The 25,801-nt window shown below is 46.6% G+C and overlaps 1 protein-coding gene across 1 annotated transcript in view; it reads left to right on the top strand.

Moving 5' to 3' along the window:
• Window positions 1-765: 765 nt before the first annotated feature.
• GPR176 (G protein-coupled receptor 176) overlaps window positions 766-25,801 on the top strand; it is an 88,194-nt gene continuing 63,158 nt past the window's right edge. The window contains exon 1 of the mRNA XM_040411754.1: window positions 766-955. Within this exon, the coding sequence (XP_040267688.1) occupies window positions 766-955 (190 nt within the window). The remainder of the gene's footprint in view (window positions 956-25,801) is intronic.

Here is a 25,801-nt window from a genome sequence, read left to right on the forward strand (position 1 = left end):
AATGTCGGTAATAATATGTAGGTGACAAACAAAAAGGAAGACGGGTAGGAAAAACTAAAACCAATGAGCGACAGCATGAAGCTGACAAAGAGAAAACAAGGTCAGGGTCTCACTAATAAAAATGAATCTGCTTTCTTCTGATAGTTGACTATATGACACATTGGATTTTTCGTGACTCCCAAGGCATTTTGGGATTGTAGTCTCCTCATGATAGAAGGCAAAACAAGACTGTGGAATGGAAGAGGATATCCCCATGAATTGGACCTAGATGTAGGCAGTCTGCATATTGTGTGTGCCTGCTCATGTGATCACGCTCGTCTAGGTGGAAAGAGAGGTTTCATCAAGGATTCTCTGTGACTGATTCTGCCTTTTCTCTTTTTCCGCTCCTTATCAGAGACTGTAAGAAGAAGAGAGGCGGAGAGCTCGTGTTAAAGACTTACAGAGAGGGGCCAGAGAAGCAATGAGATTCAGGGTCAGCTCTTTCCACCCCCCTCCTTTTTCACAGGCGTCTGACATGATCTTGCATTGGAGATGTTTGCTGGGGGTGAAGAGCAGAGAAAGAGGCTTGTGTTCTCCTTGCCATGTCAAGAGCCAGACAGGCTAAAGACAAAATGCATCCTATGTGGACATGTCAGGTAATTATTGTGAGATGGGCGCACAGAGCCAGGGAACCTACAGAGCTGTGGGCTTCAGACCCTTGATCCTTGGACCAACAGCTAGAGGAGAGCAAGTGCAGCAAATGCAGTAGCCGACAGAAGAATGGCCATGGGTTATAATGGCAGCCTGATTTTCAGAAATACAAGCGAGATCGGCTTCTTCCAGGCTGGAGCCTTCGAAATCAGAAATGTATCTCATTCACAAGTCCTGTGGAGCAACCGCAGCAACAGTGATGGGCTGAGCTACAGACATTTTACCACAAGCGTCCAAGTTATCATTTTCATTGGGTCCCTGTTGGGTAAGTTTCGTATTTGAGATTTGCTTCTCCAGGTCATAAATATACAGTTCATTACGTCAACATCTATATAGATTGCTAAAGAATGAAAAAAAAAAAAAAAAGATAATTTTGCTGATCCGATCTTGATTTATGGCAACCTTTGTTTTTGCATTATTGGTTACTTGTTATCAACACTATGAAAGCATTAAACTGAATTAGATGAAGAATTTGGGATTGAATGACCTTGTTTATTGTAGTCTGGTGTTAACAGGGAAATGTTAATATTGCATAACTATATGATCATTCGTCTGATGGGGGGAGGTTAGTTTTTACCTTTGTGCCTGCCTTTACTCACCATGCTTTCACAACCTGCTAAATATTTATGGATGATTACACAACCATACTCACCTCCAAATGATTTCATACTGTATTGCTGCAGTCTTAGGTTTCTAACAGCCTCACAATCCTACAAAATTGCTCTGGAGATTGCTGTACAGGATTGTATACAGACCATAATAGACTAAGAGCTGATATAAAGTCAAGTCTGACTTCAGATTAAGCTACCTTTACATCAAAAACATATAATCTGTGGTGTCTCCAGACTGACCTGGTCTGAAATCTGTACAACAATTTGCAAATGTATTACTCTAGGGATCAAAATACTTTTTGTATGTGGGGGAGGGAGGATATATTGAGGGTAATATTTGAAGTCAGGTTTGTTTGATTCTATGGTGGAGTACTTTATGCCACATTTATCCAATGTTGCATGTTTGATATATTTGTCTTATACTTATGCATAACACTTGTCTGGAAAAGCTCCTCCGGTTTTCCTACTCCAACCTCAGATTCAAAAGTCTCAGTGATAAATCTGAAACTCATTAACATAGCCGACCACTGTCACTTTCCCACCTATAATGCAAAAAGGGAGTGAGTGGTGTAAAAAAGCAAAAAGGCGCACAATGTTTGTGCAAGTAGCCCCATTTTGCGACTTTTTGAAGCCAGAATTCTGGAGTGCAGGCTTGATAAATCAGGGCCCATCTTTCCATAACTAGAAGTGATCACCTCTCTTCTGCTTTCATTACTTAAGCCAAGAGTACACATTAGATAAATGTCTGCAAATCCCAACAATTTCAGCGGGATCAGCCAAACTAATGTGTATGTGGGCAGTCCAACTGTCCACCAACTTCTGCTGCTCAGGTTGGGTTTCCACTTGTATGATACTTGGTTCCTCTAGGAGATTGTCACGGACGTTCCCGCGACAGGTGGCAGGAGATTGGTGAGACTGGCAACACGTGGTTTGATCTGACATGTTTTCTGTTTAGATCAAATGACGTCTGTGTTGTTTCTAGTGCTTGCCACACCTTCTTTCCCCAGGTGTGGCTGTTAGGGTCATTTAACCTTCGCCATTTATAGTTGCTACTCCCACACTGCTGTGCGGTTTATAGCTTCTGTTTGGACCTTTGGATAGCTTGTGGTTGGATCTCGGCTGAGATCCTGGTGCTTCCATTGCGCCTTTCAAGTTAAGTCTTTCCTTTCCCTTTTGTATTTTGTTTGGGTTCTGTGTGTTGCATTTCCCTATTGTTTGTTTTAGGCCTGAAGGAGACTCCTGTTAACCCTTCCATTTGGAGGAACAGGTAGTCTCGTCCCTGCCATTAGTAACAGGGTCCTATAGGGCTTGATAGGACTCTAGGTATTCCTGCGTATGAACTCGCCTACCTTTGGGGTCTGTTCATACTGGTAGTCAGTCAGGATTTTGGTTAGGGTTTTCACTAGGAGGTGTCCATTTTCCTTCCCTAGTTCTCAGGCCTAATTCCCTGTTCCCCCCTTCTCTCCTATGCTCGGTGTGGTGTTTCGCTCCCACACAGAAGCGTGACATTATAAACCACCAAAACCGTCATTTTTTTGTTTGTGTGCAGCCATGGATCCTATTGCTGCACTGGCAGGTCAGCTGCAAGGGCTATCTTTGGAGGTAGCTGACCACCGCACTGCCGTCTCGCAGATGCAGAGATCACATGCTGTTGGATTGTATAACCATCTAGATTGTATAACCTTTCTGGACCTGAAAGACTGGCCATGAGAGAGTATATTGCCGAGAGTTTGGCTAAAGGACACATAAGACCTTCCAAATCTCCTGTGGCAGCAGGGTTCTTTTTTGTTAAAAAAAAAAAGGACGGAGGTTTTCGGCCATGTCTGGATTTCCATGAACTCAATCGGATTACTGTTCGTGAGCCTTACCCTCTTCCATTGATTCCCGATTTGTTTACCAGATTGTTGGTGCCAAGGTGTTCTCCAAGTTGGACTTAAGGGGGGCATATAATCTGGTTAGGATCAAGGAAGGGGAAGAATGGAAGACGGCTTTTATTACTCCTGATGGCACTTTGAAAACCTGGTCATGCCTTTTGGGTTGACCAATGCTCCTGCGGTTTTCCAGCATTTTGTGAATGACTTTTTTCATCACCTTGTGGGGAGGTTTGTAGTCGTGCGATTGGATGACACTCTAATTTATTCTCCAGACATGGAGATACATCAGGATCACGTTAGACAGGTGTTACAGATCCTAAGAGATAATAAATTGTACGCAAAATTAGAGAAGTATGGTTTTTCTGTACACGAGGTGCAGTTTTTGGGCTACCTGCTGTCATCTTCAGGTTTTCGAATGGATACAGAGAAAGTCCGTCCTATATTGGACTGGGATCGACCCGAAAATCTGAAGGCTCTTATGTGTTTTTTGGGGTTCACCAACTATTACCAAATATTTATTCAGAACTATTCGATATAGTAATAGTAAAACCCTTAACTGACATGACTAAGAAAGGGACAGATGTTTGAGTGTGGTCTGATTCGGCGTTGCAAGCCTTTTCTGCGATTAAGGAGTGCTTCTCTTCTGCCCCTATATTGGTGCAGCCGGATGTATCACTAGTGATGGATGAACATCAGCCGTGAGAATTCGAGAATGCGCGTTCGCAATCAAATGTTTGCGAACCGCGCGTTCGCATCGTGCCCATTGACTTTAATAGCAGGCGAACCTGAAAAACCTTCGGGTCATATTTGCAGCCACCAAATACAAACTATGAGTGTACAAATAGTCCCACAACATGGACAGTGACATACCAGAGGGGGATCATTGGCAAAAATTCCCACAAAAAATATGTATTTTAATCAGGGGCCATTTTTATGTGTCTTAAAGGGAAACTCTCAAAAATGTGCCCTGCTGGAGCCTAGAAATTTTTTATTTCCTATCGGTTTGATGTATACAAATGTGCAGCACTCCATGTTTTTGTATCCTGCAGAGTCCCTTAAAAAAATGCATATGTTAACGTAATTTTTTTTTCTACAATGGAACTGTATGGTGAACAGACACCACTGTACGGCATCAGTCGGAGGCATCTGTTAACGCATACATTTTTGGGATGCATTAAATGGATGGCAAAAATAGGATGTGAACCCAGCCCTAGTGTCAGAATAAGCACCAGTACACAACGGAGCTGCGTGGCGGGGAGGGGAGGCCGTCATGTACTGACAGAGCGCTACCTGGTCCTGGTGGTCAGGGATGAGGACTGATTTTCTCAAGGATCATTTTCTACTGGGAAATTCAGTATAATACACTAGAATCTATATAATATAAAGATATTAGCCCTACCCCTGAATAATAATACAATTAGGTGGTAATTTATTATATAGAAATACGTCTATGTTAGGCGTATTTCTGTCACAGATTGTGGCGCAAAGGTCCTTAGCACCGCAATCTACATATTTTTCCCGCTCATGCCAGGTCTTAAAAAAGGATGGCGTGGGCAGGGAAAGGGATACAGTTATGGGCATCCAGTTATTGGATACCACCACCATACATTGACCGGATAACACCTCTGTACAGTGACCGGATAACACTGCCCTACCGTGACCGGATAAAACGGTATAAGAGGGCACAGTACAGGAAATGACTAAGGGCACTGCACAGGGTGTGGTAAGTAGGCACAACGCAGTGTAAAAGGGGGCACAGTAAGGGGTGAGGGGCACAGTACAGGGTGGGGGGCACAGTCACATGACCCTGTGACATTAGATGGTCCTTATGGTGAATGCGGTTAATACGCCACCATAATGAGAGGCAGAGGAGTGAGACAGGGGTGTTATTATGTGGCTAGAGATAAAAAAAAAATAACTGTCGGCCAGTACAGGCCCCAAAAATGAAGCAAAATAGGCATTCACCTGACAGCAAAGAACTTTGGATTCTGTGGCTGGAGGTACATTAGACGGTCACTAACATAAACGGCCTTTTATGCCGCTGTTTATACATAAGGCAAGGACCAATTTTTGTTCTGTGTGGTGGCGGATATGTGTGGGCTGGCATGAGGAAATTAAATTACACGTGGTCATCACAGGTGTTGAATTCCTCCGAGATCCATGCCTCATTCATTTAAAAAAAGGTGAGGTAGTCCACACTGTCGTGAGCTAGGCGAGTGCGCTTATCGGTCACGATCCCCCCTGCTGCTCTGAACGTCCTTTCGGACAAGACACTCGACGAGGGGCAAGCCAAGCATTCCATTGTAAATTGTGCCAGCTCTGGCCACAGGTCAAGCCTGCACACCCAGTAGTAAAGGGGTTCCTCGCTCCTCAGAGCGTCCACATCGGCCGTTAACCCGATGTAGTCGGACACCTGTCGGTCTAGGCGTTCCTGAGGCTGTATCCGGAGGGCGGCTGGCGATGGATTGGCTGCAAGAATGATCTCATATCCAAAGTGACCAACACATCTTCAAAATGCCTTCTTTTTGCAGGCGCGGTAGGATTGGTACCCGCACCTGTTTCGCTGTGGGTAGAAATTCCTCTACCAGTGCCCGCAACAGCAGAATGCAGCATCTCTCGCAGCAAGGCCTAGAAATGCTGCATTCTGACAGCCCTCTGTGATGCTGGTAACATGTCAGCCATTTTGTGTTTGTACCGGGGGTCTAAGTACGTTGCCACCCAGTACAGGTCCTTGACCTTTATCCTTTTTATACGGGGGTCCCTCTTCAAACACTGGAGCATGAAGGCCCCCAATTTGCACTAAATTGAAAGCGGTGGAGCGCCCTGGCTCCTGCTCATCGCCCAGGAGAATGTCGTCCTCGGTCTCCTCCCCCCAGCCACGGACAACACCAGGGATCCCCGAAAAGTTTAAAGCCTGCTCTTCTTGCTCCTTCTCCTCCTCCCCCAGCCACCATCAGCCTCTGATTCCTCTTCAGACTCCTGCTGACTTGTCTCAGATGAAGTAGCCCCCCCTGGGAATTTATTCAGCATTGCGACTTCTTCATCTTCCAGCTCCTGCTCCTCGATGGCTTGATCAATGACACGACACAATGCACATTCCAGAAAGAAGGCGTAAGGTACAATGTCCTGGACCCCGGGGTATTTGGCAACGAATCGCTGCACGACTAAGTTCAGGACGTGTGCCATGCACGGCACGTGTGTCATTTTGCCCTGTTCCAGCACGCTCAGCAGATTGGCACCGTTGTCGCACACCACTTTTCCAACTGTCAAATTGAGCGGGGTTAGCCACTGATTGGCCTGTGACCGCAGAGCTGAAAGGAGTGCAGGACCGGTGTGGCTCTTGGCTTCCAGGCATAACAGCCGCAGCACAGCATGGCAACGTCTCACCTGGCACGTCGAATAGGTTCTGGGGAGCTTGGGGGGTGCAGCGGAAGAGTCTGTAGCAGTAAAACAGGAGGAGTCAGCCGAGGAGGAGACGGAGAATGGAGTAGGAGGAGGAGAAGAAGAGGCAGGCTTGCATGCAATCCGTGTCGGTAACACCAAATCCACACGGGTGCCATGGGTTACATGCTTGACGACCGTCAGAAGGTTCACCCAGTGGGCAGAAAAAGTTATGTACCTTCCCTGCCCGTGTTTGCTAGACCACGTGTCTGTGGTCAGATGTATCTTGGCACCAACACTGTGTGCCAGAGATACATTCACTTGCCGCTGAACATGGCCATATAGTTCAGGGATGCCCTTCTGGGAGAAATATTTCCTTCCGGGGACCTTCCATTGCGGTGTGCCAATGGCCACAAATTTTCTAAAGGCCTCAGAGTCCACCAATTTATATGGCAGTAGTTGGCGGACTAGCAGTTCCGACAAGCCAGCGGTCAGCCATTAGGCAAGAGGATTGTCCGGCGTCAGCATTTTTTTACGCTTGAATATTTGGGCCACAGCAGCCTGCCTTGTGCCAGATGAACGTGACGACGGCACGGTGGAAGGTGGAGTGGAGGACACATGGGAGGAGAGAGGAGAAGGAGAAGAGGCAGGACGTGGAGTGCCGGGAGTGTGGCTTTGTGGGTTCTGATGGCGTTGCTCCCACTGGGCTCGGCGATGGGAGGTCAGGTGCCTTCTTAAGGCGGTCGTCCCTAGGTTAGTGTTGGGTTTAACGCGACTTATGCGTTGACAGCACAGGCTGCAGATGACAACACTATTGTCAGCAGCTGACACGTTAAAAAAAGCCTACACTGCTGAGCCATGTGCCAGCATCCTGGGAGCGCAAGATGTGACCGTGCATGGTGGATGGCTCGCTCTAGATACATTTGCAGTCTGCTTTTCGCCTCCTGTGCACTGCGAGTTCTGCCTGCTTCTCCTCCTTCTGCTCCCTATCTGCTGCTCCGTATCTCCCTCTGAACTCCCCTCCTCTTCCTCTCTTGTGGGCACCCATGTGACGTCCATTGACACGTCATCATCGTCACCTTCACCACCACTGACAGAAGAGATCTCTGAGTAGGCAACAACAGCGGGGACCACCGTCCTTGGGCTGATCTGGGTACTGTCATCAGTCCGCTGGGTGGCAGCCGTTGCTACCTCCTCTTCCTCATCCGATGCCAAGAAAGGTTGCGCATCGGAAAGGTCTGGGAATGGATGGGAAAATAATTCCTCTGACTCGAGTGGAGGGGCTATGGTGGTGATAGTGGTTGTGTCTTTGGGGGTGCACACAGCAGAGAGTGAGGGTGCAGAAGCGGTAGGCTGAGTGAGCCATTCAACCAACTCTGGAGCGTGCTTTGAAGTTATCGCACGCACCTTCTCCAACTTGCCACTTAGGCTCCGGCCTGGTGCACCTGCCTGACCCCTACCATCCCTGCGGAACGGTCTGCCTCTTTCTCTGCCTTTAAGTTTTTAAATGACCCTCTGCCTAAGTCCATAGAGAAGAGCTGTATTTGTGGAAGAAGGTACAGTTGCAAGAAAAAGTATGTGAACACTTTGGAATGATATGGATTTCTGCACAAATTGGTCATAAAATGTGATCTGATTTTCATCTAAGTCACAACAATAGACAATCACAGTCTGCTTAAACTAATAACACACAAATAATTAAATGTTACCATGTTTTTATTGAACACACCATGTAAACATTCACAGTGCAGGTGGAAAAAGTATCTGAACCCTTGGATTTAATAACTGGTTGAACCTCCTTTGGCAGCAATAACCTCAACCAAACGTTTCCTGTAGTTGCAGATCAGACGTGCACAACGGCCAGGAGCAATTCTTGACCATTGCTCTTTACAGAACTGTTTCAGTTCAGCAATATTCTTGGGATGTCTGGTGTGAATCGCTTTCTTGAGGTCATGCCATAGCATCTCAATCGGGTTGAGGTCAGGACGTATTTTCTTCTGTTTAAGCCATTCTGTTGTTTATTTACTTCTATGCTTTGGGTCATTGTCCTGTTGCAACACCCATCTTCTATTGAGCTTCAGCTGGTGGACAGATGGCCTTAAGTTCTCCTGCAAAATGTCTTGATAAACTTGGGAATTCATTTTTCCTTCTATGATAGCAATCCGTCCAGGCCCTGACGCAGCAAAGCAGCCCCAAACCATGATGCCTCCACCACCATTCTTCACCGTTGGGATGAGGTTTTGATGTTGGTTTGCTGTGCCTCTTTTTCTCCACACATAGTGTTGTGTGTTTCTTCCAAGCAACTCAACTTTGGTTTCATCTGTCCACAGAATATTTTGCCAGTACTGCTGTGAAACATCCAGGTTCTCTTGTGCAAACTGTAAACGCGCAGCAATGTTTTTTTTGGACAGCAGTGGCTTCCTCTGTGGTATCCTCCCATTAAATCCATTCTTGTTTAGTGTTTTACGTATCGTAGATTCGCTAACAGGGATGTTAGCATATGCCAGAAACTTTTGTAAGTCATTAGCTGAAACTCTAGGATTCTTCTTCACCTCATTGAGCAGTCTGCGCTGTGCTCTTGCAGTCATCTTTACAGGACGGCCACTCTTAGGGAGAGTAGCAGCAGTGCTGAACTTTCTCCATTTATAGACAATTTGTCTTACCGAGGACTGATGAACAGCAAGGCTTTTGGAGATACTTTTATAACCCTTTTCAGCTTTATGCAAGTCAACAATTCTTAATCGTAGGTCTTCTGAGAGCTCTTTTGTGCGAGGCATCATTCATATCAGGCAATGCTTCTTGTGAAAAGCAAACACAGAACTGGTGTGTGTTTTTTATAGGGCAGGGCAGCTGTAACCAACATCTCCAATCTCATCTCATTGATTGGACTCCAGTTGGCTGACACCTCACTCCAATTAGCTCTTGGAGATGTCATTAGTCTAGGGGTTCACATACTTTTTCCACCTGCACTGTGAATGTTTACATGGTGTGTTCAATAAAACAAGGTAACAATTATTTCTTTGTGTGTTATTAGTTTAAGCAGACTGTGATTGTCTATTGTTGTGACTTAGATGAAGATCAGATCACATTTTATGACCAATTTGTGCAGAAATCCATATCATTCCAAGGGTTCGCATACTTTTTCTTGCAACTGTATATTGCAGCCCTCAATCAGTATTTGGTGGAAAAAGGTATATAGCATCCCTCAATCAGTATTTGGCAGAAACAGGTATATAGCACCCCTCAATCAATATTTTGTGGAAGCAGGTGTATCGCAGCCCTCAATCAGTATTTGGTGGAAGAAGGTATATAGCAGGGGTACTCAACTGGCGGACCGCGGTCCAAATACGGACCGCGGCCGCCAGTTTACCGGACCCCGGCCATCCTTCAGAGCGCTCCTCCTCTCCTGCACACTGTACCGTGCAGGAGGAGGAGCTTACCGGCGCACTTCCGCCTGACCCACAGCGCAGTGAGACAGGGCTTCCTCCACATGTAGCGCTCCTCCTCCTGCACACTCTGGCAGCTCTGCTCAATACAGCGGCGGGCACAGGAGATGATAGTTCTCAGCAGCGCAGGAGGAGTCTCTCCCTCCCCCCTGTGCTGCTGCCCCCGCCGCTGCCAATAAGAAGAGGAATGGAGGAGGAGGGGAGGGGCTGTGGCCACTGCGCCACCAATGAAGAAAACTGACCTGTAATACAAATACAGGAGGCGGGTGCTGGAATCAAATAGCCGGCACCCGACCTCTGTGACAGGGAGCTGCGATCAGCTGCAGTTGAGTTAACCCTTCAGGTGCGGTACCTGAGGGGTTAATTGTAGCTGATCGCAGCCCCCTGTCACAAAGGTCGGGTGCCGGCTATTTGATTCCAGCACCCGCCTCCTGTATTTGTATAAGAAACGTTGGTGGCACAGTGCCCCCCCCTCCTCAGTATAATAAACATTGGTGGCTCAGTGGGAAGTGCCAATGAGGGTTAAAAATAATAAAAGAAAATTAACTCACCTCCTCCACTTGATCGCATAGCTGCCGGTCTCCTGTTCTTACTTCTTTCTTCAGGACCTGTGGCGACGTCACTGAGCTCATCACATGGCCCATTACCATGGTGATGGATCATGTGATGAGCACAGTAATGTCACCACAGGTCCTGAAGAAAGAAGTAAGAACAGGAGACCGGCAGCTACGCGTTCAACTGGAGGAGGTGAGTAAATTTTTTTTTTATTTTTTAACCCTCATTGGCACTGCCCACTGCGCCACCAATGTTTATTATATTGGGGGGGGGCACACTGCGCCACCAATGTTTATTATATTGAGGGGGGGCGCACTGCGCCACCAATGTTTATTATACTGGGGTGATGGGGGGGCGCACTGCGCCACCAATGTTTATTATTTTGAGGGGGGGCGCACTGCGCCACCAATGTTTATTATATCGGGGGGGCACACTGCGCCACAAATGTTTATTATATTGAGGGGGGCGCACTGCGCCACCAATGTTTATTATACTGGGGTGATGGGGGGGCGCACTGCGCCACCAATGTTTGTTATTTTGAGGGGCGGCGCACTGCGCCACCAATGTTTATTATATTGGGGGGGCACACTGCGCCACCAATGTTTATTATATTGAGGGGGGGCGCACTGCGCCACCAATGTTTATTATACTGGGGTGATGGGGGGGGCACACTGCGCCACCAATGTTTATTATATTGAGGGGGGCGCACTGCGCCACCAATGTTTATTATACTGGGGTGATGGGGGGGCGCACTGCGCCACCAATGTTTGTTATTTTGAGGGGCGGCGCACTGCGCCACCAATGTTTATTATATTGGGGGGGCACACTGCGCCACCAATGTTTATTATATTGAGGGGGGGCGCACTGCGCCACCAATGTTTATTATACTGGGGTGATGGGGGGGGCACACTGCGCCACCAATGTTTATTATATTGAGGGGGGCGCACTGCGCCACCAATGTTTATTTTACTGGGGTGATGGGGGGGCGCACTGCGCCACCAATGTTTATTATTTTGAGGGGGGCGCACTGCGCCACCAATGTTTATTATATTGGGGTGATGGGGGGGCGCACTGCGCCACCAATGTTTATTATACTGGGGTGATGGGGGGGCGCACTGCGCCACCAATGTTTATTATATTGGGGTGATGGGGGGGCGCACTGCGCCACCAATGTTTATTATACTGGGGTGTTGGAGGGGCGCACTGCGCCACCAATGTTTATTATATTGACCTTCTACTATGCATTCTGTATTCAGAATGCTATTATTTTCCCTTATAACCATGTTATAAGGGAAAATAATACAGTGAATAGAATTTCATCCTAGGAACCATGCGTGAAAATCGCACCGCATCCACACTTGCTTGCTATTTTCACACAGCCCCATTAACTTCTATGGGGCCTGCGTTGCGTGAAAAACGCACAACAGAGCATGCTGCGATTTTCACGCAACGCACAAGTGATGTGTGAAAATCACCGCTCATGTGCACAGCCCCATAGAAGTGAATGGGTCCGGATTTAGTGCGGGTGCATTCCGGTATTTTAAATGCCGGATCTGGCACTAATACATTCCTATGGGGAAAAATGCTGGATCCGGCATTCAGGCAAATCTTAATTTTTTTTCCGCCGGAGATAAAACCGTAGCATGCTGCGGTTTTATCTTTTGCCTGATCAGTCAAAATGACTGAACTGAAGACATCCTGAACGGATTACTCTCCATTCAGAATGCATGGGGATATGTCTGATCAGTTCTTTTCCAGTATAGAGCCCCTGTGACGGAACTCAGTACCGGAAAAGAAAAACGCTAGTGTGAAAGTACCCTAAAATATTAAGTTTAAATCCCCCCTTTCCCAATTTTACATATAAAATATATAAACAATAAATAAATAAATAAACATATTACATAGCGCTGTCCAAACTATTAAATTATTCAAAAATATCTCCTATGCAGTGAGCATTCGCCATTTTTTAGTCACCTTGTCACCCCAAAAAATAGCATAGGACTGTTCTATTATGGGCCGAATGTTTCATAAAATGCGAAATGCACGCAGCTTTTTTTGGTGTTTTTTTTTTTGCGCGATAATTGAGTATCGTAATACTTTTTTATGGTGACGAAAGCGAATCAAAATTTTGGTTTCAAAACAACCCTACGCCGATCTGATCGGCGTAGCGTTGTCACGATACCAAAATTTTGATTCAGTTTCGATTTGGCGACTAAAAATTTAATTTGGCTCCTAAATTTTTCAGTTCAGGAGCCAATGGCTACTAGGTATTTTTTTTAGGCTGGAGCACTGCAGGTCCCTCCTCCCCTGCAGCAGCGACAGCACGTAAGGGAGCTTCAAGCTGCTGGAGAGGGGAGGGACATCACCACTGCCACCAATGAAATAAATGTCACATTTGGGGAGGAAGGGGGGCGTGGAGAGGGCTACAGAGAGGCGGGAACAAGTCACTGACTGCAGGAAAGGACTCCAGTCAGTGTCGTGTTCCCATCTCTCCTGGGCCATCTTCTTTAGGTAACCTGATTAAATAAAGTGATTAAGCCCCATCAAACCATGATAGTTTTGTTCCGCATCCAATTCCCATTATTGGGGCATTGGATGCAGACCCCTTAGTTTCAATGGAGCGGAAAAAGATGCAGACAGCACACAGTGTGCTGTCTGCATCTCTTGTGGCCCCATTGTAATTAAGGGGCCGCATCCAATCCCCCAATAATGGGAATTGGATGCGGAACAAAACTATCATATGTCTGTTCTGTGGCTTCGGTTGCCACCCGGCCAGTAGTTCACCAGCAAGGCTGGTACTTTAGTTCCCTTGCCGGTGCCAGAATTTTCCTGTAAGGACTGTTAGGCTCCTTTCACACTTGCGGCAGGACGGATCCGACAGGCTGTTCACCCTGTCAGATCCGTCCTGCCGCTATTTCGCCGGACTGCCACTCCCCATTGACTATAGCGGGAGTGGAGCTACGGTGCAGCATGGCAGTGCACGGCGTGAGGCCGCCAGACGAAAAAGTCGGACATGTAGTACTTTTAGTCTGGCGGCCTCTCACCGTGCTGCGCCGTAACTCTGCCCCCATCCCCATTATAATCGATGGGCACAGAGCAGCGGCACGGCGAAGTAGTGGCAAGATGGATCTGACAGGGTGAGCAGCCTGTCAGATCCGTCCTGCTGCAAGTGTGAAAGTACCCTTACTAATGAGCGCTTCCATCATGGAACGCCCATTAGTACAGCCTTTACCTCCACCGCTACTTGTGCTAGTAAAAAAATATATATATTACGGTACCTCCACCTCCATTTGCTCACGCTGTGGAGAGCACTCCCTGCTGACTAGAAGCTCAAGACAGGACCTACAAGACGTCATCACGTTGGAGCACCGGTCCTGAGCTTGCAGTCAGCAGCGAATGTTCACCGCAGCCAGGTGAATGCTAATTATTATTATTTTTTTTGCAAAAGCAGAGAAGGGGGGCACTAATGGGGGCAATACTCTTACTGGGGGCACTAATAGGGACATTATTCTTACTGGGGCACTAATGTGGCCATTACTAATTCTGGGACTTACCCGGGGCGCTCCACTATAACGTCAGAGCGCCCCACGCGCATGTATCACATGATCGCATGGCATCTTTACTGTTGGCGTTCAGCTCGGACCTTCACCTGACTGCAGACCCAGGTATGTGGACATTTAATAAAACTAGTTGAGTACCCCTGGTATATAGCAACAGCACCCCTTAATCAGTATTTTGTGGAAGAAGGTACAGTACAGGCCAAAAGTTTGGACACACCTTCTCATTCAAAGAGTTTTCTTTATTTTCATGACTATGAAGGCATCAAAACTATGAATTAACACATGTGGAATTATATACATAACAAACAAGTGTGAAACAACTGAAAATATGTCGTATTCTAGGTTCTTCAAAGTAGCCACCTTTTGCTTTGATTACTGCTTTGCACACTCTTGGCATTCTCTTGATGAGCTTCAAAAGGTAGTCACCTGAAATGGTCTTCCAACAGTCTTGAAGGAGTTCCCAGAGATGCTTAGCACTTGTTGGCCCTTTTGCCTTCCCTCTGCGGTCCAGCTCACCCCAAACCATCTCGATTGGGTTCAGGTCCAGTTACTGTGGAGGCCAGGTCATCTGGCGCAGCACCCCATCACTCTCCTTCATGGTCAAATAGCCCTTACTTTTAAAGTTTTCCCAATTTTTCAGCTGACTGACTGACCTTCATTTCTTAAAGTAAAGCTTTTTTCTTGCCATAATACAAATTCTAACAGTCTATTCAGTAGGACTATCAGCTGTTTATCCACCTGACTTCTCCTCAACGCAACTGATTGTCCCAACCCCATTTATAAGGCAAGAAATCCCACTTAATAAACCTGACAGGGCACACCTGTGAAGTGAAAACCATTTCAGGGGACTACCTCTTGAAGCTCATCAAGAGAATGCCAAGAGTGTGCAAAGCAGTAATCAAAGCAAAAGGTGGCTACTTTGAAGAACCTAGAATATGACATATTTTCAGTTGTTTCACACTTGTTTGTTATGTATATAATTCCACATGTGTTAATTCATAGTTTTGATGCCTTCAGTGTGAATCTACAATTTTCATAGTCATGAAAATAAAGAAAACTCTTTGAATGAGAAGGTGTGTCCAAACTTTTGGTCTGTACTCTATATGGCACCCCTCAATCAGTATTTGGCGGACACAGGTATATAGCACCCCTTAATCAGTATTTGGTGGAAACAGGTATATGGCACCCCTTAATCATTATTTTTTGGAAGCAGGTGTATTGCAGCCCTCAATCAGTATTTGGTGGAAGAAGGTATATAGCAATAGCACCCCTCAATCAGTATTTGGTGTAAACTGGTATATATAGCACCCCTCAATCAGTATTTGGTGGAAACAGGTATATGGCACCCCTCAATCACTATTTCGCGGAAACAGGTATATGGCATCCCTCAATCAGTATTTTGTGGAAGCAGGTGTATCGAAGCCCTCAATCAGTAGTTGGTGGAAGAAGGTATATAGCAATAGCACCCCTCAATCAGTATTTTGTGGAAGAAGGTATATGGCACCCCTCAATCAGTATTTGACGGAAACAGGTATATTGCACCCCTCAATCAGTATTTGTCGGAAACAGGTATATGGCACCCCTCAATCAGTATTTTGTGGAAGCAGGTGTATCGCAGCCCTCAATCAGTATTTGGCGGAAACAGGTATGTAGCACCCCTCAATCAGTATTTTGTGGAAGCAGGTGTATCGCAGCCCTCAATCAGTATTTGGTGGAAACAGGTATATGGCACCCCTCAATCATTATTTTTTGGAAGCAGGTGTATCGCAGCCCTCAATCAGTATTTGGTGGAAGAAGGTATATAGCAATAGCACCCCTCAATCAGTATTTTGTGGAAGAAGGTATATGGCACCCCTCATTCAGTATTTGACGGAAACAGGTATATAGCACCCCTCAACCAGTATTTGGCGGAAACAGGTATATGGCATCCCTCAATCAGTATTTAGTGGAAGAAGGTGTATAGCAATAGCATCACTTAATCAGTATTTAGTGGAAGAAGGTATATGGCACCCCTCAATCAGTATTTGGCGGAAACAGGTATATAGCACCCCTCAATCAGTATTTTGTGGAAGCAGGTGTATCGCAGCCCTCAATCAGTATTTGGTGGAAACAGGTATATGGCACCCCTCAATCATTATTTTTTGGAAGCAGGTGTATCGCAGCCCTCAATCAGTATTTGGTGGAAGAAGGTATATAGCTATAGCACCCCTCAATCAGTATTTTGTGGAAGAAGGTATATGGCACCCCTCATTCAGTATTTGACGGAAACAGGTATATAGCACCCCTCAACCAGTATTTGGCGGAAACAGGTATATGGCATCCCTCAATCAGTATTTAGTGGAAGAAGGTATATGGCACCCCTCAATCAGTATTTGGCGGAAACAGGTATATAGCACCCCTCAATCAGTATTTAGTGGAAGAAGGTATATGGCACCCCTCAATCAGTATTTGGCGGAAACAGGTATATAGCATCCCTCAATCAGTATTTGTCGGAAACTGGTATATAGCACCCCCCAATCAGTATTTGGCGGAAAAAGGTATATAGCATCCCTCAATCAGGATTTTGTGGAAGAAGGTATATCGCAGCCCTCAAGCAGTTTGTCCCTCTATCTAGCTGTGGTATCGCAGAACCACACACAACTGCTGCACAATACAAATACACTATAATATAATTTCTATGTTAGAAAGTATATTATAAGTATATCACACCCCTTTATATCACACCTATCGATAGTACACCTATACCAGTCCTTAAAAGGACTTTTGTGGCCCTATTAGCTAGCGCAGTGTTTCCCATCCAGTGTGCCTCCAGCTGTTGCAAAACTACACCTCCCAGCATGCCCGCACAGCCAAAGGCTGTCCGGGCATGCTGGGAGTTGTAGTTTTGCAACAGCTGGAGGCACACTGGTTGGGAAACACTGAGCTAGCGTTTGGTGTCCCTAACTGTCCCTGCTACAAAATGCAACCTCTCCCTATACTGGCAAAACCAGGGCCGTCTTTAATATTGATTGGACCCTGGGCAAGAATTTACTTGGGCCCCCTGGATCCTGCCCCCCCCCCCCCCGCACTTTGCTGTACTTGCTATACAGCAGCACTTACCTGTCACGTCCAGGGCCTCCAGGTGACGTCTCCCCTCTGTCATCATCTTCTCTGTAGATCTTCTCTCTCATCATCTTCTCCACTCGGTCTGGACAACTTCTCTCAGCCGCCTCGTCTCTGCAGAGTGTGACACACAGACATCTTAGCTTCCTCACATTCTATCATTATCCCCCAACTGGAGTCCCCACAGTGTTATCCTGCTGCTTGATGTTCCCCCCCCCCCCCCAGGGGTGTAGCTATAGGGGGTGCAGAGGTAGCAGGAGCATGAAGGGGCCCAAAGACCCTTGTGCCACATAAGACACACAAAGCACTGAGGGAAGGGGGGCCCAAGCTGAACTCTTGCACCGGGGCCCATGAGCCTTTAGTTACGTCCCTGCCCCCCCCCAATACCCCCAAATACTATCCTGAAGAAACATTACTGCCCCCCATAGTAATAGTGCTCCTCATAGTCCCACCAATAGTAATTCCCTTCTAGAATGCCCTCATTAGTAACACTGCCCCAACCGTGATAATGCTCCTCAACAATGCCCCCATTATTAGAAGAGCCCTCCCATATTAATAATACCCTCACAGAGTCCCCAGTAGAAATAAGGCCCCCTATTGTTCCCCCAGTGGTAATAAAGCTCCCTACAGACCCCTCAGTAGTAATAAGGCCCCCATAGTGCACTTAGTAGAAATAAGGCGGATCTATAAGACCCTCCTATAGAGCCCTCAGTAGTAATAAGACCACCTATAATGTCCCCTGGATCTGCAGTGCCCCCTGCAGTTATAATCCTCCCTCCACCATACAGTCCCATGTAAATAACATCACCTCCTCCCCAGCCGCCTCCAACGCACAATCCCATGTAAACATCACCCCCTAAGGCTACTTTCACACTTGCGTTCGTGCGGATCTGTCCTGTACTTGTACAGGACGGATCCGCACCGATAATACAAACAAATGCATCCGTTCAGGACCGATTCGTTTGTATTAGATTTGAATTTCTAAGTCCCAATACGGATCCGTCCTGACTTACATTGAAAGTCAATGGGGGACGGATCCGTTTACAATTGCACCATTTTGTGTCAATGCAAAGGGATCCGTCCCCATTTACTTACATTGTAAGTCAGGACAGATCCGTTTGGCTCCGCAAGGCCATGCGGACACAAAAACGCTGCTTGCAGCATTTTGGGGTCCGCCTCCAAAACGGAACGGGGGGCCGTACGGAGCCGAACGAATGCATTCTGAATGGATCCGCATCCATTCAGAATGCATTGGGGTTAAACTGATGCATTTGGGGCTGCTTGTGAGAGCCTTAAAACGGACCTCACAAGCGGATCCCCAAACGCAAGTGTGAACGTAGCCTAAACATAAAGTCCCATGTACATAAACATCATTTCCCCCCACCATCCACTTTCAACATACAGTCCCATGTAAATAACATCACTCCCCCCCACCATCCACTTTCAACATGCAGTTCCATGTCAATAATATCCCTCACTTCAGCCCTAACATACATCCTAGTTAAATAACTACAACTCCCAGCATTGCTCTGCCTCTCCCTTAACTTACCTTTTCTTATGTACAGACATCACCATTAGGCTCCTTCTCCTTCTTCACTCGTCCAATCCTGCACTGGTCACATGATGGTGACATCATCCAGGTCATCCTATCACAGCCTGTTTTGCTGATCACATGACCTGTGATGTCACCACAGGTCCTTCACCTCTTCCCAGTGTATTAGATTCAATTGTATTGCCGTTCTGTGTACGGCAATACAGTTGTATCTAGCAGGCAGGCAGGACATTCGGGGCCTGGGACAAAACATCAGGGGCCCAGGCCCCGAATGTTTTAACCTAGCGACGCCCCTGGACTAGTGAATGGGAGTCGGGAAACGGAGCTCCCTTGGGCCCCCAGGAGCAAATGGGCCCGGGGCAGCTGCCCCTTTTGCCCTGCTGCAAAGACGGCCCTGGGCAAAACACATAATGTAAAATGGCTGCCAGATCGGGTTCTGTTATAGGGTTGGGGGTGTGTCCATGTGCTGAAACGTCCCAATTGGCTGTTCTGTCTCACCTGATGGATATGTGATAAGTCAAAGTTAGGCGCTATGCAAAAAAATATGGCGCGTGCGAATATCGCCATATGTTCGGCGATCCGCGAACGAGCAAAGTTCGCCGCAAGACGACCGCCAGGCAAATCGCAAGGCCATCTCTATGTATCACAACCTTTCATTGTGGAAGTGGACGCGTCCGAGGTGGGGGTAGGAGCAGTTTTGTCGCAGGGCCAGTCACCTGGTAAATAGCGTCTATGTGCCTTTTTCTCTAAAAAACTCTCTTCCGCGGAGAGAAACTATTATGTGGGGAACAGAGAGTTACTGGCCATTAAGTTGGCTTTTGAGGAATGGCGTTATTGGTTGGAAGGGACGATTTATCCGATCATGGTGTTCACAGATCACAAAAACATGGCTTACCTGCAGTCGGCTAAACGACTGAACCCGAGGCAGGCCAGATGGTCTTTGTTTTACACCAGATTCAATTTCACTGTCACCTATCGTCCTGGGGTTAAGAACGTCAAGAATGTCTTGTCACGTAGTTTTCCTGGAGGTGGTGATTTTGAAAATCTGAGTCCTATACTGTCGGAAGGGGTGGCGATATCTGCTCTTTTCCCTGACCTAGAGGTGAAGGTATTAGAGGCCAAGGAAGATGCACCAGACTCTTGTCCCTCTGGGAAACTGTTTGTGCCATCGGAATTGCGTCACATGGTGTTTGAGGAACATCACTGTATGGTTCTTACGGGACACCCTGGGAGCAGATCCACTGCTGACCTCATCTCTCGTAGATTCTGGTGGCCGGGGTTGCGCAAGTGTGTTAAGGACTATGTGTCAGCCTGTAGTACCTGTGCACGTGCTAAGGTAACACATACTCGGCCTTCCGGATCTCTACTTCCGTTGCCCATCCTGTCCAGACCATGGACTCACTTATCCATGGATTTTATCACTGATCTACCAAATTCTTCAGGAAAGACAGTCTCACGTATGTAGTAGGGGAGAACACCAAAAGAAAACAATAAGAAAGGGGAAAGACACTAGGCCTCACCACTAGGGAAGGAAAATGGTCACCACCTATAAAACCCTGCTCCTGGCCCTAACTCCTAACCGTATGGGCACCTCTCGATGGTAGAGATGCTCATACACAGAAACCTAGAAATCTCTGGTGACCCTCGGATGCCCTAAAGGTAATGATAGGGCAGAGACAACCCGTTCCTTCCCTGGTGAAGGAACTAGCATCTTGCTGAGGTCTAGTAAACAACCCCGGGGGGGGGGGGGGGGGGGGATACAAAACACAACAAGCGGAACAATTAACTTCTGAGGATGATGGATGAACAGAACTTTAACAAGAACCACACTCCAGCTCTTCTAAAACTAAATTAAGCTATCCAGAGCAAGGAGTGATGGGTAAAGTCAGACTAAATAGGGGGAGGTAAAGGTCACATGATCCACACCTGAACATGAGGTGTGGACAAACCAGCAACACACAGACAAAGTGAAACCAAAAGAGGCTGTCAGATCACTCATGTGCAGCCAGTCTTTCAGAACTTCTAACACCTGTGTACAGGTGTGATAGACAGTTCTTCTGGTGGTAGTTGATCGCTTTAGTAGAATGGTGCACTTTATAGCGTTGCCGGGCCTACCTAATGATAAAACACTTGCAAAAATGTTTGTTAACAACATTGTGAAACTCCATGGAATTCCCTCTAACGTGGTCCCGGATCGTGGGACTCAGTTTGTTTCCAGATTCTGGAAAGCGTTCTGTACTCGACTGGGGGTAAAACTGTCCTTTTCTTCGGCTTTTCATCCTCAGTCGAACGGACAGACCGAGCGCACTAATCAGAGTCTGGAGACTTACTTGAGATGTTTTGTCTTTGAGAACCAGGAGGAGTGGTCTTCGTTTTTGTCTTTGGCAGAGTTTGCCATAAATAATCGTAGACAGGAATCCATTGGGAAGTCGCCATGTTTTGGGGCATATGGGTTTCACCCGCAGTTTGGCACATTTTCTGGTTCAGATACTTCTGGTATCCCTGAGGAGGGATGTTTGTCATCATCATTGTCATCTATATGGCGGAAATTTCAAGATAACCTGATGAATTTGGGAAACAAGTATAAACGCGCAGCTGACAGGAAACGTATGAATGATCCGGATCTAAGAGTGGGTGATTCTGTGTGGCTGTCCACAAGAAACATTAAGTTGAAGGTGCCTTATTGGAAGTTGGGTCCAAGATTTATTGGTCCATATAAGATCACTGCTATTATTAATCCTGTAGCTTTTTGTCTTGAACTCCCTTAGGCCATGAAAATTCATAATGTGTTTCATAAATCTTTGTTGAAGAGATATGTTAAACCTTTGGAGCCGTCTTCCTTGCCACCCGCTCTTGTCATGGTGGACGGTAGTTTGGAATTTCAGATTGCCAAGATAATTGACTCTCAAGTTCTCTGTAGATCTCTTCAGTATCTTGTTCACTGGAAGGGTTATGGACCAGAGGAAAGGATGTGGGTACCGGCATCTGACGTGAATGCCAGTCGTTGAAAGTGAAAGCATTTCACAGGTCTCACCCAGATAAGGTCGGTCCTGGGTGTCCGGAGGTCACCCATAGAAGTGGGCAGGGCCGTCTTTAACATTGATTGGACCCTGGGAAAGATGGAGAACACAAGTGCCGCTGCTGCATTATTGGGTCCATACTTTATTAACTAAGTAGCAGGACATGTAGGGCACACATGGGGGATGTCCCTATACTTACTATTATTTACGGGCGCCGCTCTGTTGCGTCGTTGTGGCCCCTGTTACATTCTCCCGCGCTGTATGCTAAGTAACAGCATCGGAACACCAGGGAGGAGACATCAGCTTTTCTCCCTGGGCGTTCCTTCTCCCTGGCTGTAGCGAGAAGGTAAGTTTTTTTTTTCTCCCTGGCTGTGACGTTCTGCTCTGCAGAAGAAGGAACGCCAACAGAGAAAAGCTGCCTGGTGTTCCGATGCTGTTACTTAGCATACAGCGCAGGAGAATGTAACGGGGGCCACAGCGGCGCAACGGAGCAGCGCCCAGAAATAATAGTAAGTGCAGGGACATCCCCCATGTATGCCCTACATGTCCTGCTACTTAGTTAATAAAGTATGGTGTCCTCCAGTGGCCAGCGGGGCTCAAGAGGCAGTTGCCTTGGGCCCCCCAGGAGCAACTCGGCCCGGGGCAGCTGCCCCTTTTGCCCCACGTTAAAGACGGCCCAGGAAGGGGGGGGTACTGTCACGGACGTTCCCGCGACAGGTGGCAGGAGATCGGTGAGACTGCTAACACGTGGTTTGATCTGACATGTTTTCCATTTGGATCAAATGACGTCTGTGTGGTTTCTGGTGCTTGCCACACCTTCTATCCCCAGGTGTGGCTATTAGTCCCTGCAGCCTATCAGAGGAAGGGGAAGGACATGCCTCTCCCTCCCCTGCCCCTCCACAGCACAGCCATTTGTATCGCTGTCCTGAGGACGGCGATACAGAAAACTATGGAGATGAGCGCTTCCACAATGGAAGCGCTCATCTCCCTGTGCCCCGCTGCCGCCGCCCCCCACTTCAGAGCAGGGCCGTGCCACCAGCTCGGGGGGGGGGGGGGAATTTCCCCGTTGCCCTCCCCCCCTGGATCCGCCAGTGCCTGGATTTAGAAGAGCCGGTGTGTTGTCCTCATCTGTGTTCCTGCTCAGCCATTCTTTATTGAAGATAAGTGTACTTCCCTTTGTATTTTGTTGTTCTCATTTGCTCGTTGTTTACTAGGCCTCAGGGAGATGCTGGTTCGTTCATCTGGGAAGGAACCAGTGGTCTCAGACCCAGTCACTACTCCTAGGGATTTCCAGGGTTTCTAGGGCCTATATTTCCTGTATATGAATATTCCCACCTTCAGGGTCTATTCTTACTGACAGGAGTCAGGGCTAGGTTTAGGGTTTCCTAGGTGGTGACCTCTTCCTTTCCCTAGCCGGGAGGCCTAGTTTCTGGTCATTTTCCTTCTGTTGTCATTCTGGTGTTCCTCCCCTCCCCCCACTTTATGACACCTATTAATCCCTAATATATTTCCAATTATCCTGCAGCATCATAGGCAGAATGCAGGCTGCTGTAAATGGCAGACCACAGTCCTACATGAATACTTTACAAGGCTTAAACTTTAGGATGCTTGCTTTATTCCAACACACTCAGATCTCTCAAATTTCCCCCTTATGGAGGGACAGTGCCTACTTTTGACCCAAGTTCATTTGTCATTCTTTGCTCCCTAAGGCCTCGTCCACGTTTCTGTGTCAGGGTCACGTCCCTGAAAAAAAGCGTCCGGGTTTCATCTGTGAAGGATTAGTGGTAGGTCTGTGTGTTGTCCATAATTCACGGACGTTGCTCAGCTGAAAATTAGTTTCCAAAGAATCTCCTATCAGTCTTCAGTGAAAAATGGATGCAACACGGACGCCATCCGTGTTGTGTCCATAATTTTCCCATATCCATAGAAGTCTTGGTCCGCATTACAGGTCAAAGCAGTGCATATCTCTGTGATTTTTTTTTTACTGACCCACGTCAGTAGAAAAAAAAAATACTTAAACGTGAAGAGACACAATTAAATCAATAGATACGGGTGCGGACAGCACGCGTCAGTGAAAAACAGAAATAACGTCTACAACATTGATCCAGAAAGTGTTTGTCCGGTTCCTATTTAAATATTAGAGTCTACCTTCTATACCATTTCTTTATTTGATGCAATTTGGATTTTTAGAAATTTCTATATTCATATAATTTTTGCCCTATTGTGTAAAAGAAAACTATTGAAGTGTATAAATATGCAGGAAAAACACACAGTGAAACATAAGTGTCCCTCTTTGGTATGGATGAAGTAGCAATCTGACATAAAAGCTTGACATTATCCACGGATAATATACTGTAGTCGCCCAGTATTTCTCCTCTTAAGCAGCTGGAACAAAGGGCACATGAACAATTACATCTACAGGTACTATGAAACTGAACTCCTGATTTCTTCAATTTTTCCATAGTTTAAATTTAAAAAAAAATTCCATTACGATTGGCTGAGAATTCTAAGGGTATATGCACTTGAGCGGATTACACACATTTTTTGCAAGGAAAATCTGCAGTGTAATACAGTACTAGCAAAGTTCATTAGATTTTTCAGATCTCATGTACATAGCTTTTTTTTTTTCCATGCGGAAATCGACCTGTGGTGCGGATTTTGTTTGTGTGAATTTTCAGTGCAGATCTGGGGCAAATCAGCTGCAAAATCACATGCGGATTTTGTTTCGAAAATGTAGCAAAATCCTCAAAAATCTGTGTGGAAAATATGCATAAACTTCCCTGCTGTGTGCATTTGAGCTGCCCATACATATTCAATAACTGGCGTCTGACTCCCTCCCGGCTTCTGCATACACAAACGTTCATCTCAGCCGAAAGTGTATGTCTATTCTATTGGGAGAGCGAGATATCAGCTGCCAGACACTTGTGGCGCCGGCTTATCTTCCTGGACAACAAAAGGATCAAGCAAAATTAATATTTTCGCCCAATCCTTGTCTCCCCTGACATTATCTGTCAGTACAGACTCGGAAGCTCCCCACCCACATGCGGCCGAACTCGCAGGTCTCGACGGTTTCATCCAACAAAAGACTAATGTATATTGCCAGCTTTAGCCAAGGGCGGACTGGCCATAGACACTATAGGGAAATTTCTCAATGGGCCGATGCCCAGAGGGCCACCCAAGCCTTCCTCTTAGCCACCAGCCAGGTACATAAAGAGGCTGTAGGTGCCCACCTGAATTCAACAGTATTGCCATCCTCAGGATGATGATAGTTTTATACTGCGGACGGCAGTATTTTGTGCTGCACTGTGGTATTTGGTTCTGCTGGAGTGGTATTTTGTGCTGCACTGTGGTATTTGGTTCTGCTGGGGTGGTATATCGTTCTGCATAGTATTGCTGTTCTATTGTCTCGCTTTCTGCCAATTTGGACCTGCCTACAACATGGGGACACTTTTAATTTTTTTCCAGGGACACTTTAAGTTCCCAGTCCGCCCCTGTCTTTATCTCTCATTCACTTTGCAGCTAGTGTAATACAATGGAGATTTTCTGCCCATAAACCTGGATAGAAAATCTGAACATATCAGATGTGTGTGAACATACCCAAACAGTATATGACCACAGCAGAGTAGTTTATTTCCTCAGTAGATTTTGCAGCATTTCCACACCATAATCCACTTGTTACTTGCAGACTTTGATGCAACTTTGCCCCAGGCCTCTACCCAGGTGAAATCTGCACTAAAAATCTGTACAAACAATTGACATGCTGTAGATTTATAAAATCCATACCGCAGGTCAATTTCAACATGCAAAATTTCCTTACCACGTACAAGTGATTTTGAAAATTCATGTATAATATGCACCATGTGCATATACCCTTAGGCCATAGTACAGTTGCATTTTAACATTTATATGAGAGACACAAAACGAGGACCCCAATCTAAATTAGAGGGTGTCTGCCACCTCCAAAACTGGTTTCTAAGTAAGCAAGTGCACCAAAACATAACCATATACAG

Source organism: Bufo bufo, chromosome 11 (assembly GCF_905171765.1).
Source record: "Bufo bufo chromosome 11, aBufBuf1.1, whole genome shotgun sequence".
In the NCBI taxonomy this organism is placed as follows: Eukaryota; Metazoa; Chordata; class Amphibia; order Anura; family Bufonidae; genus Bufo; species Bufo bufo.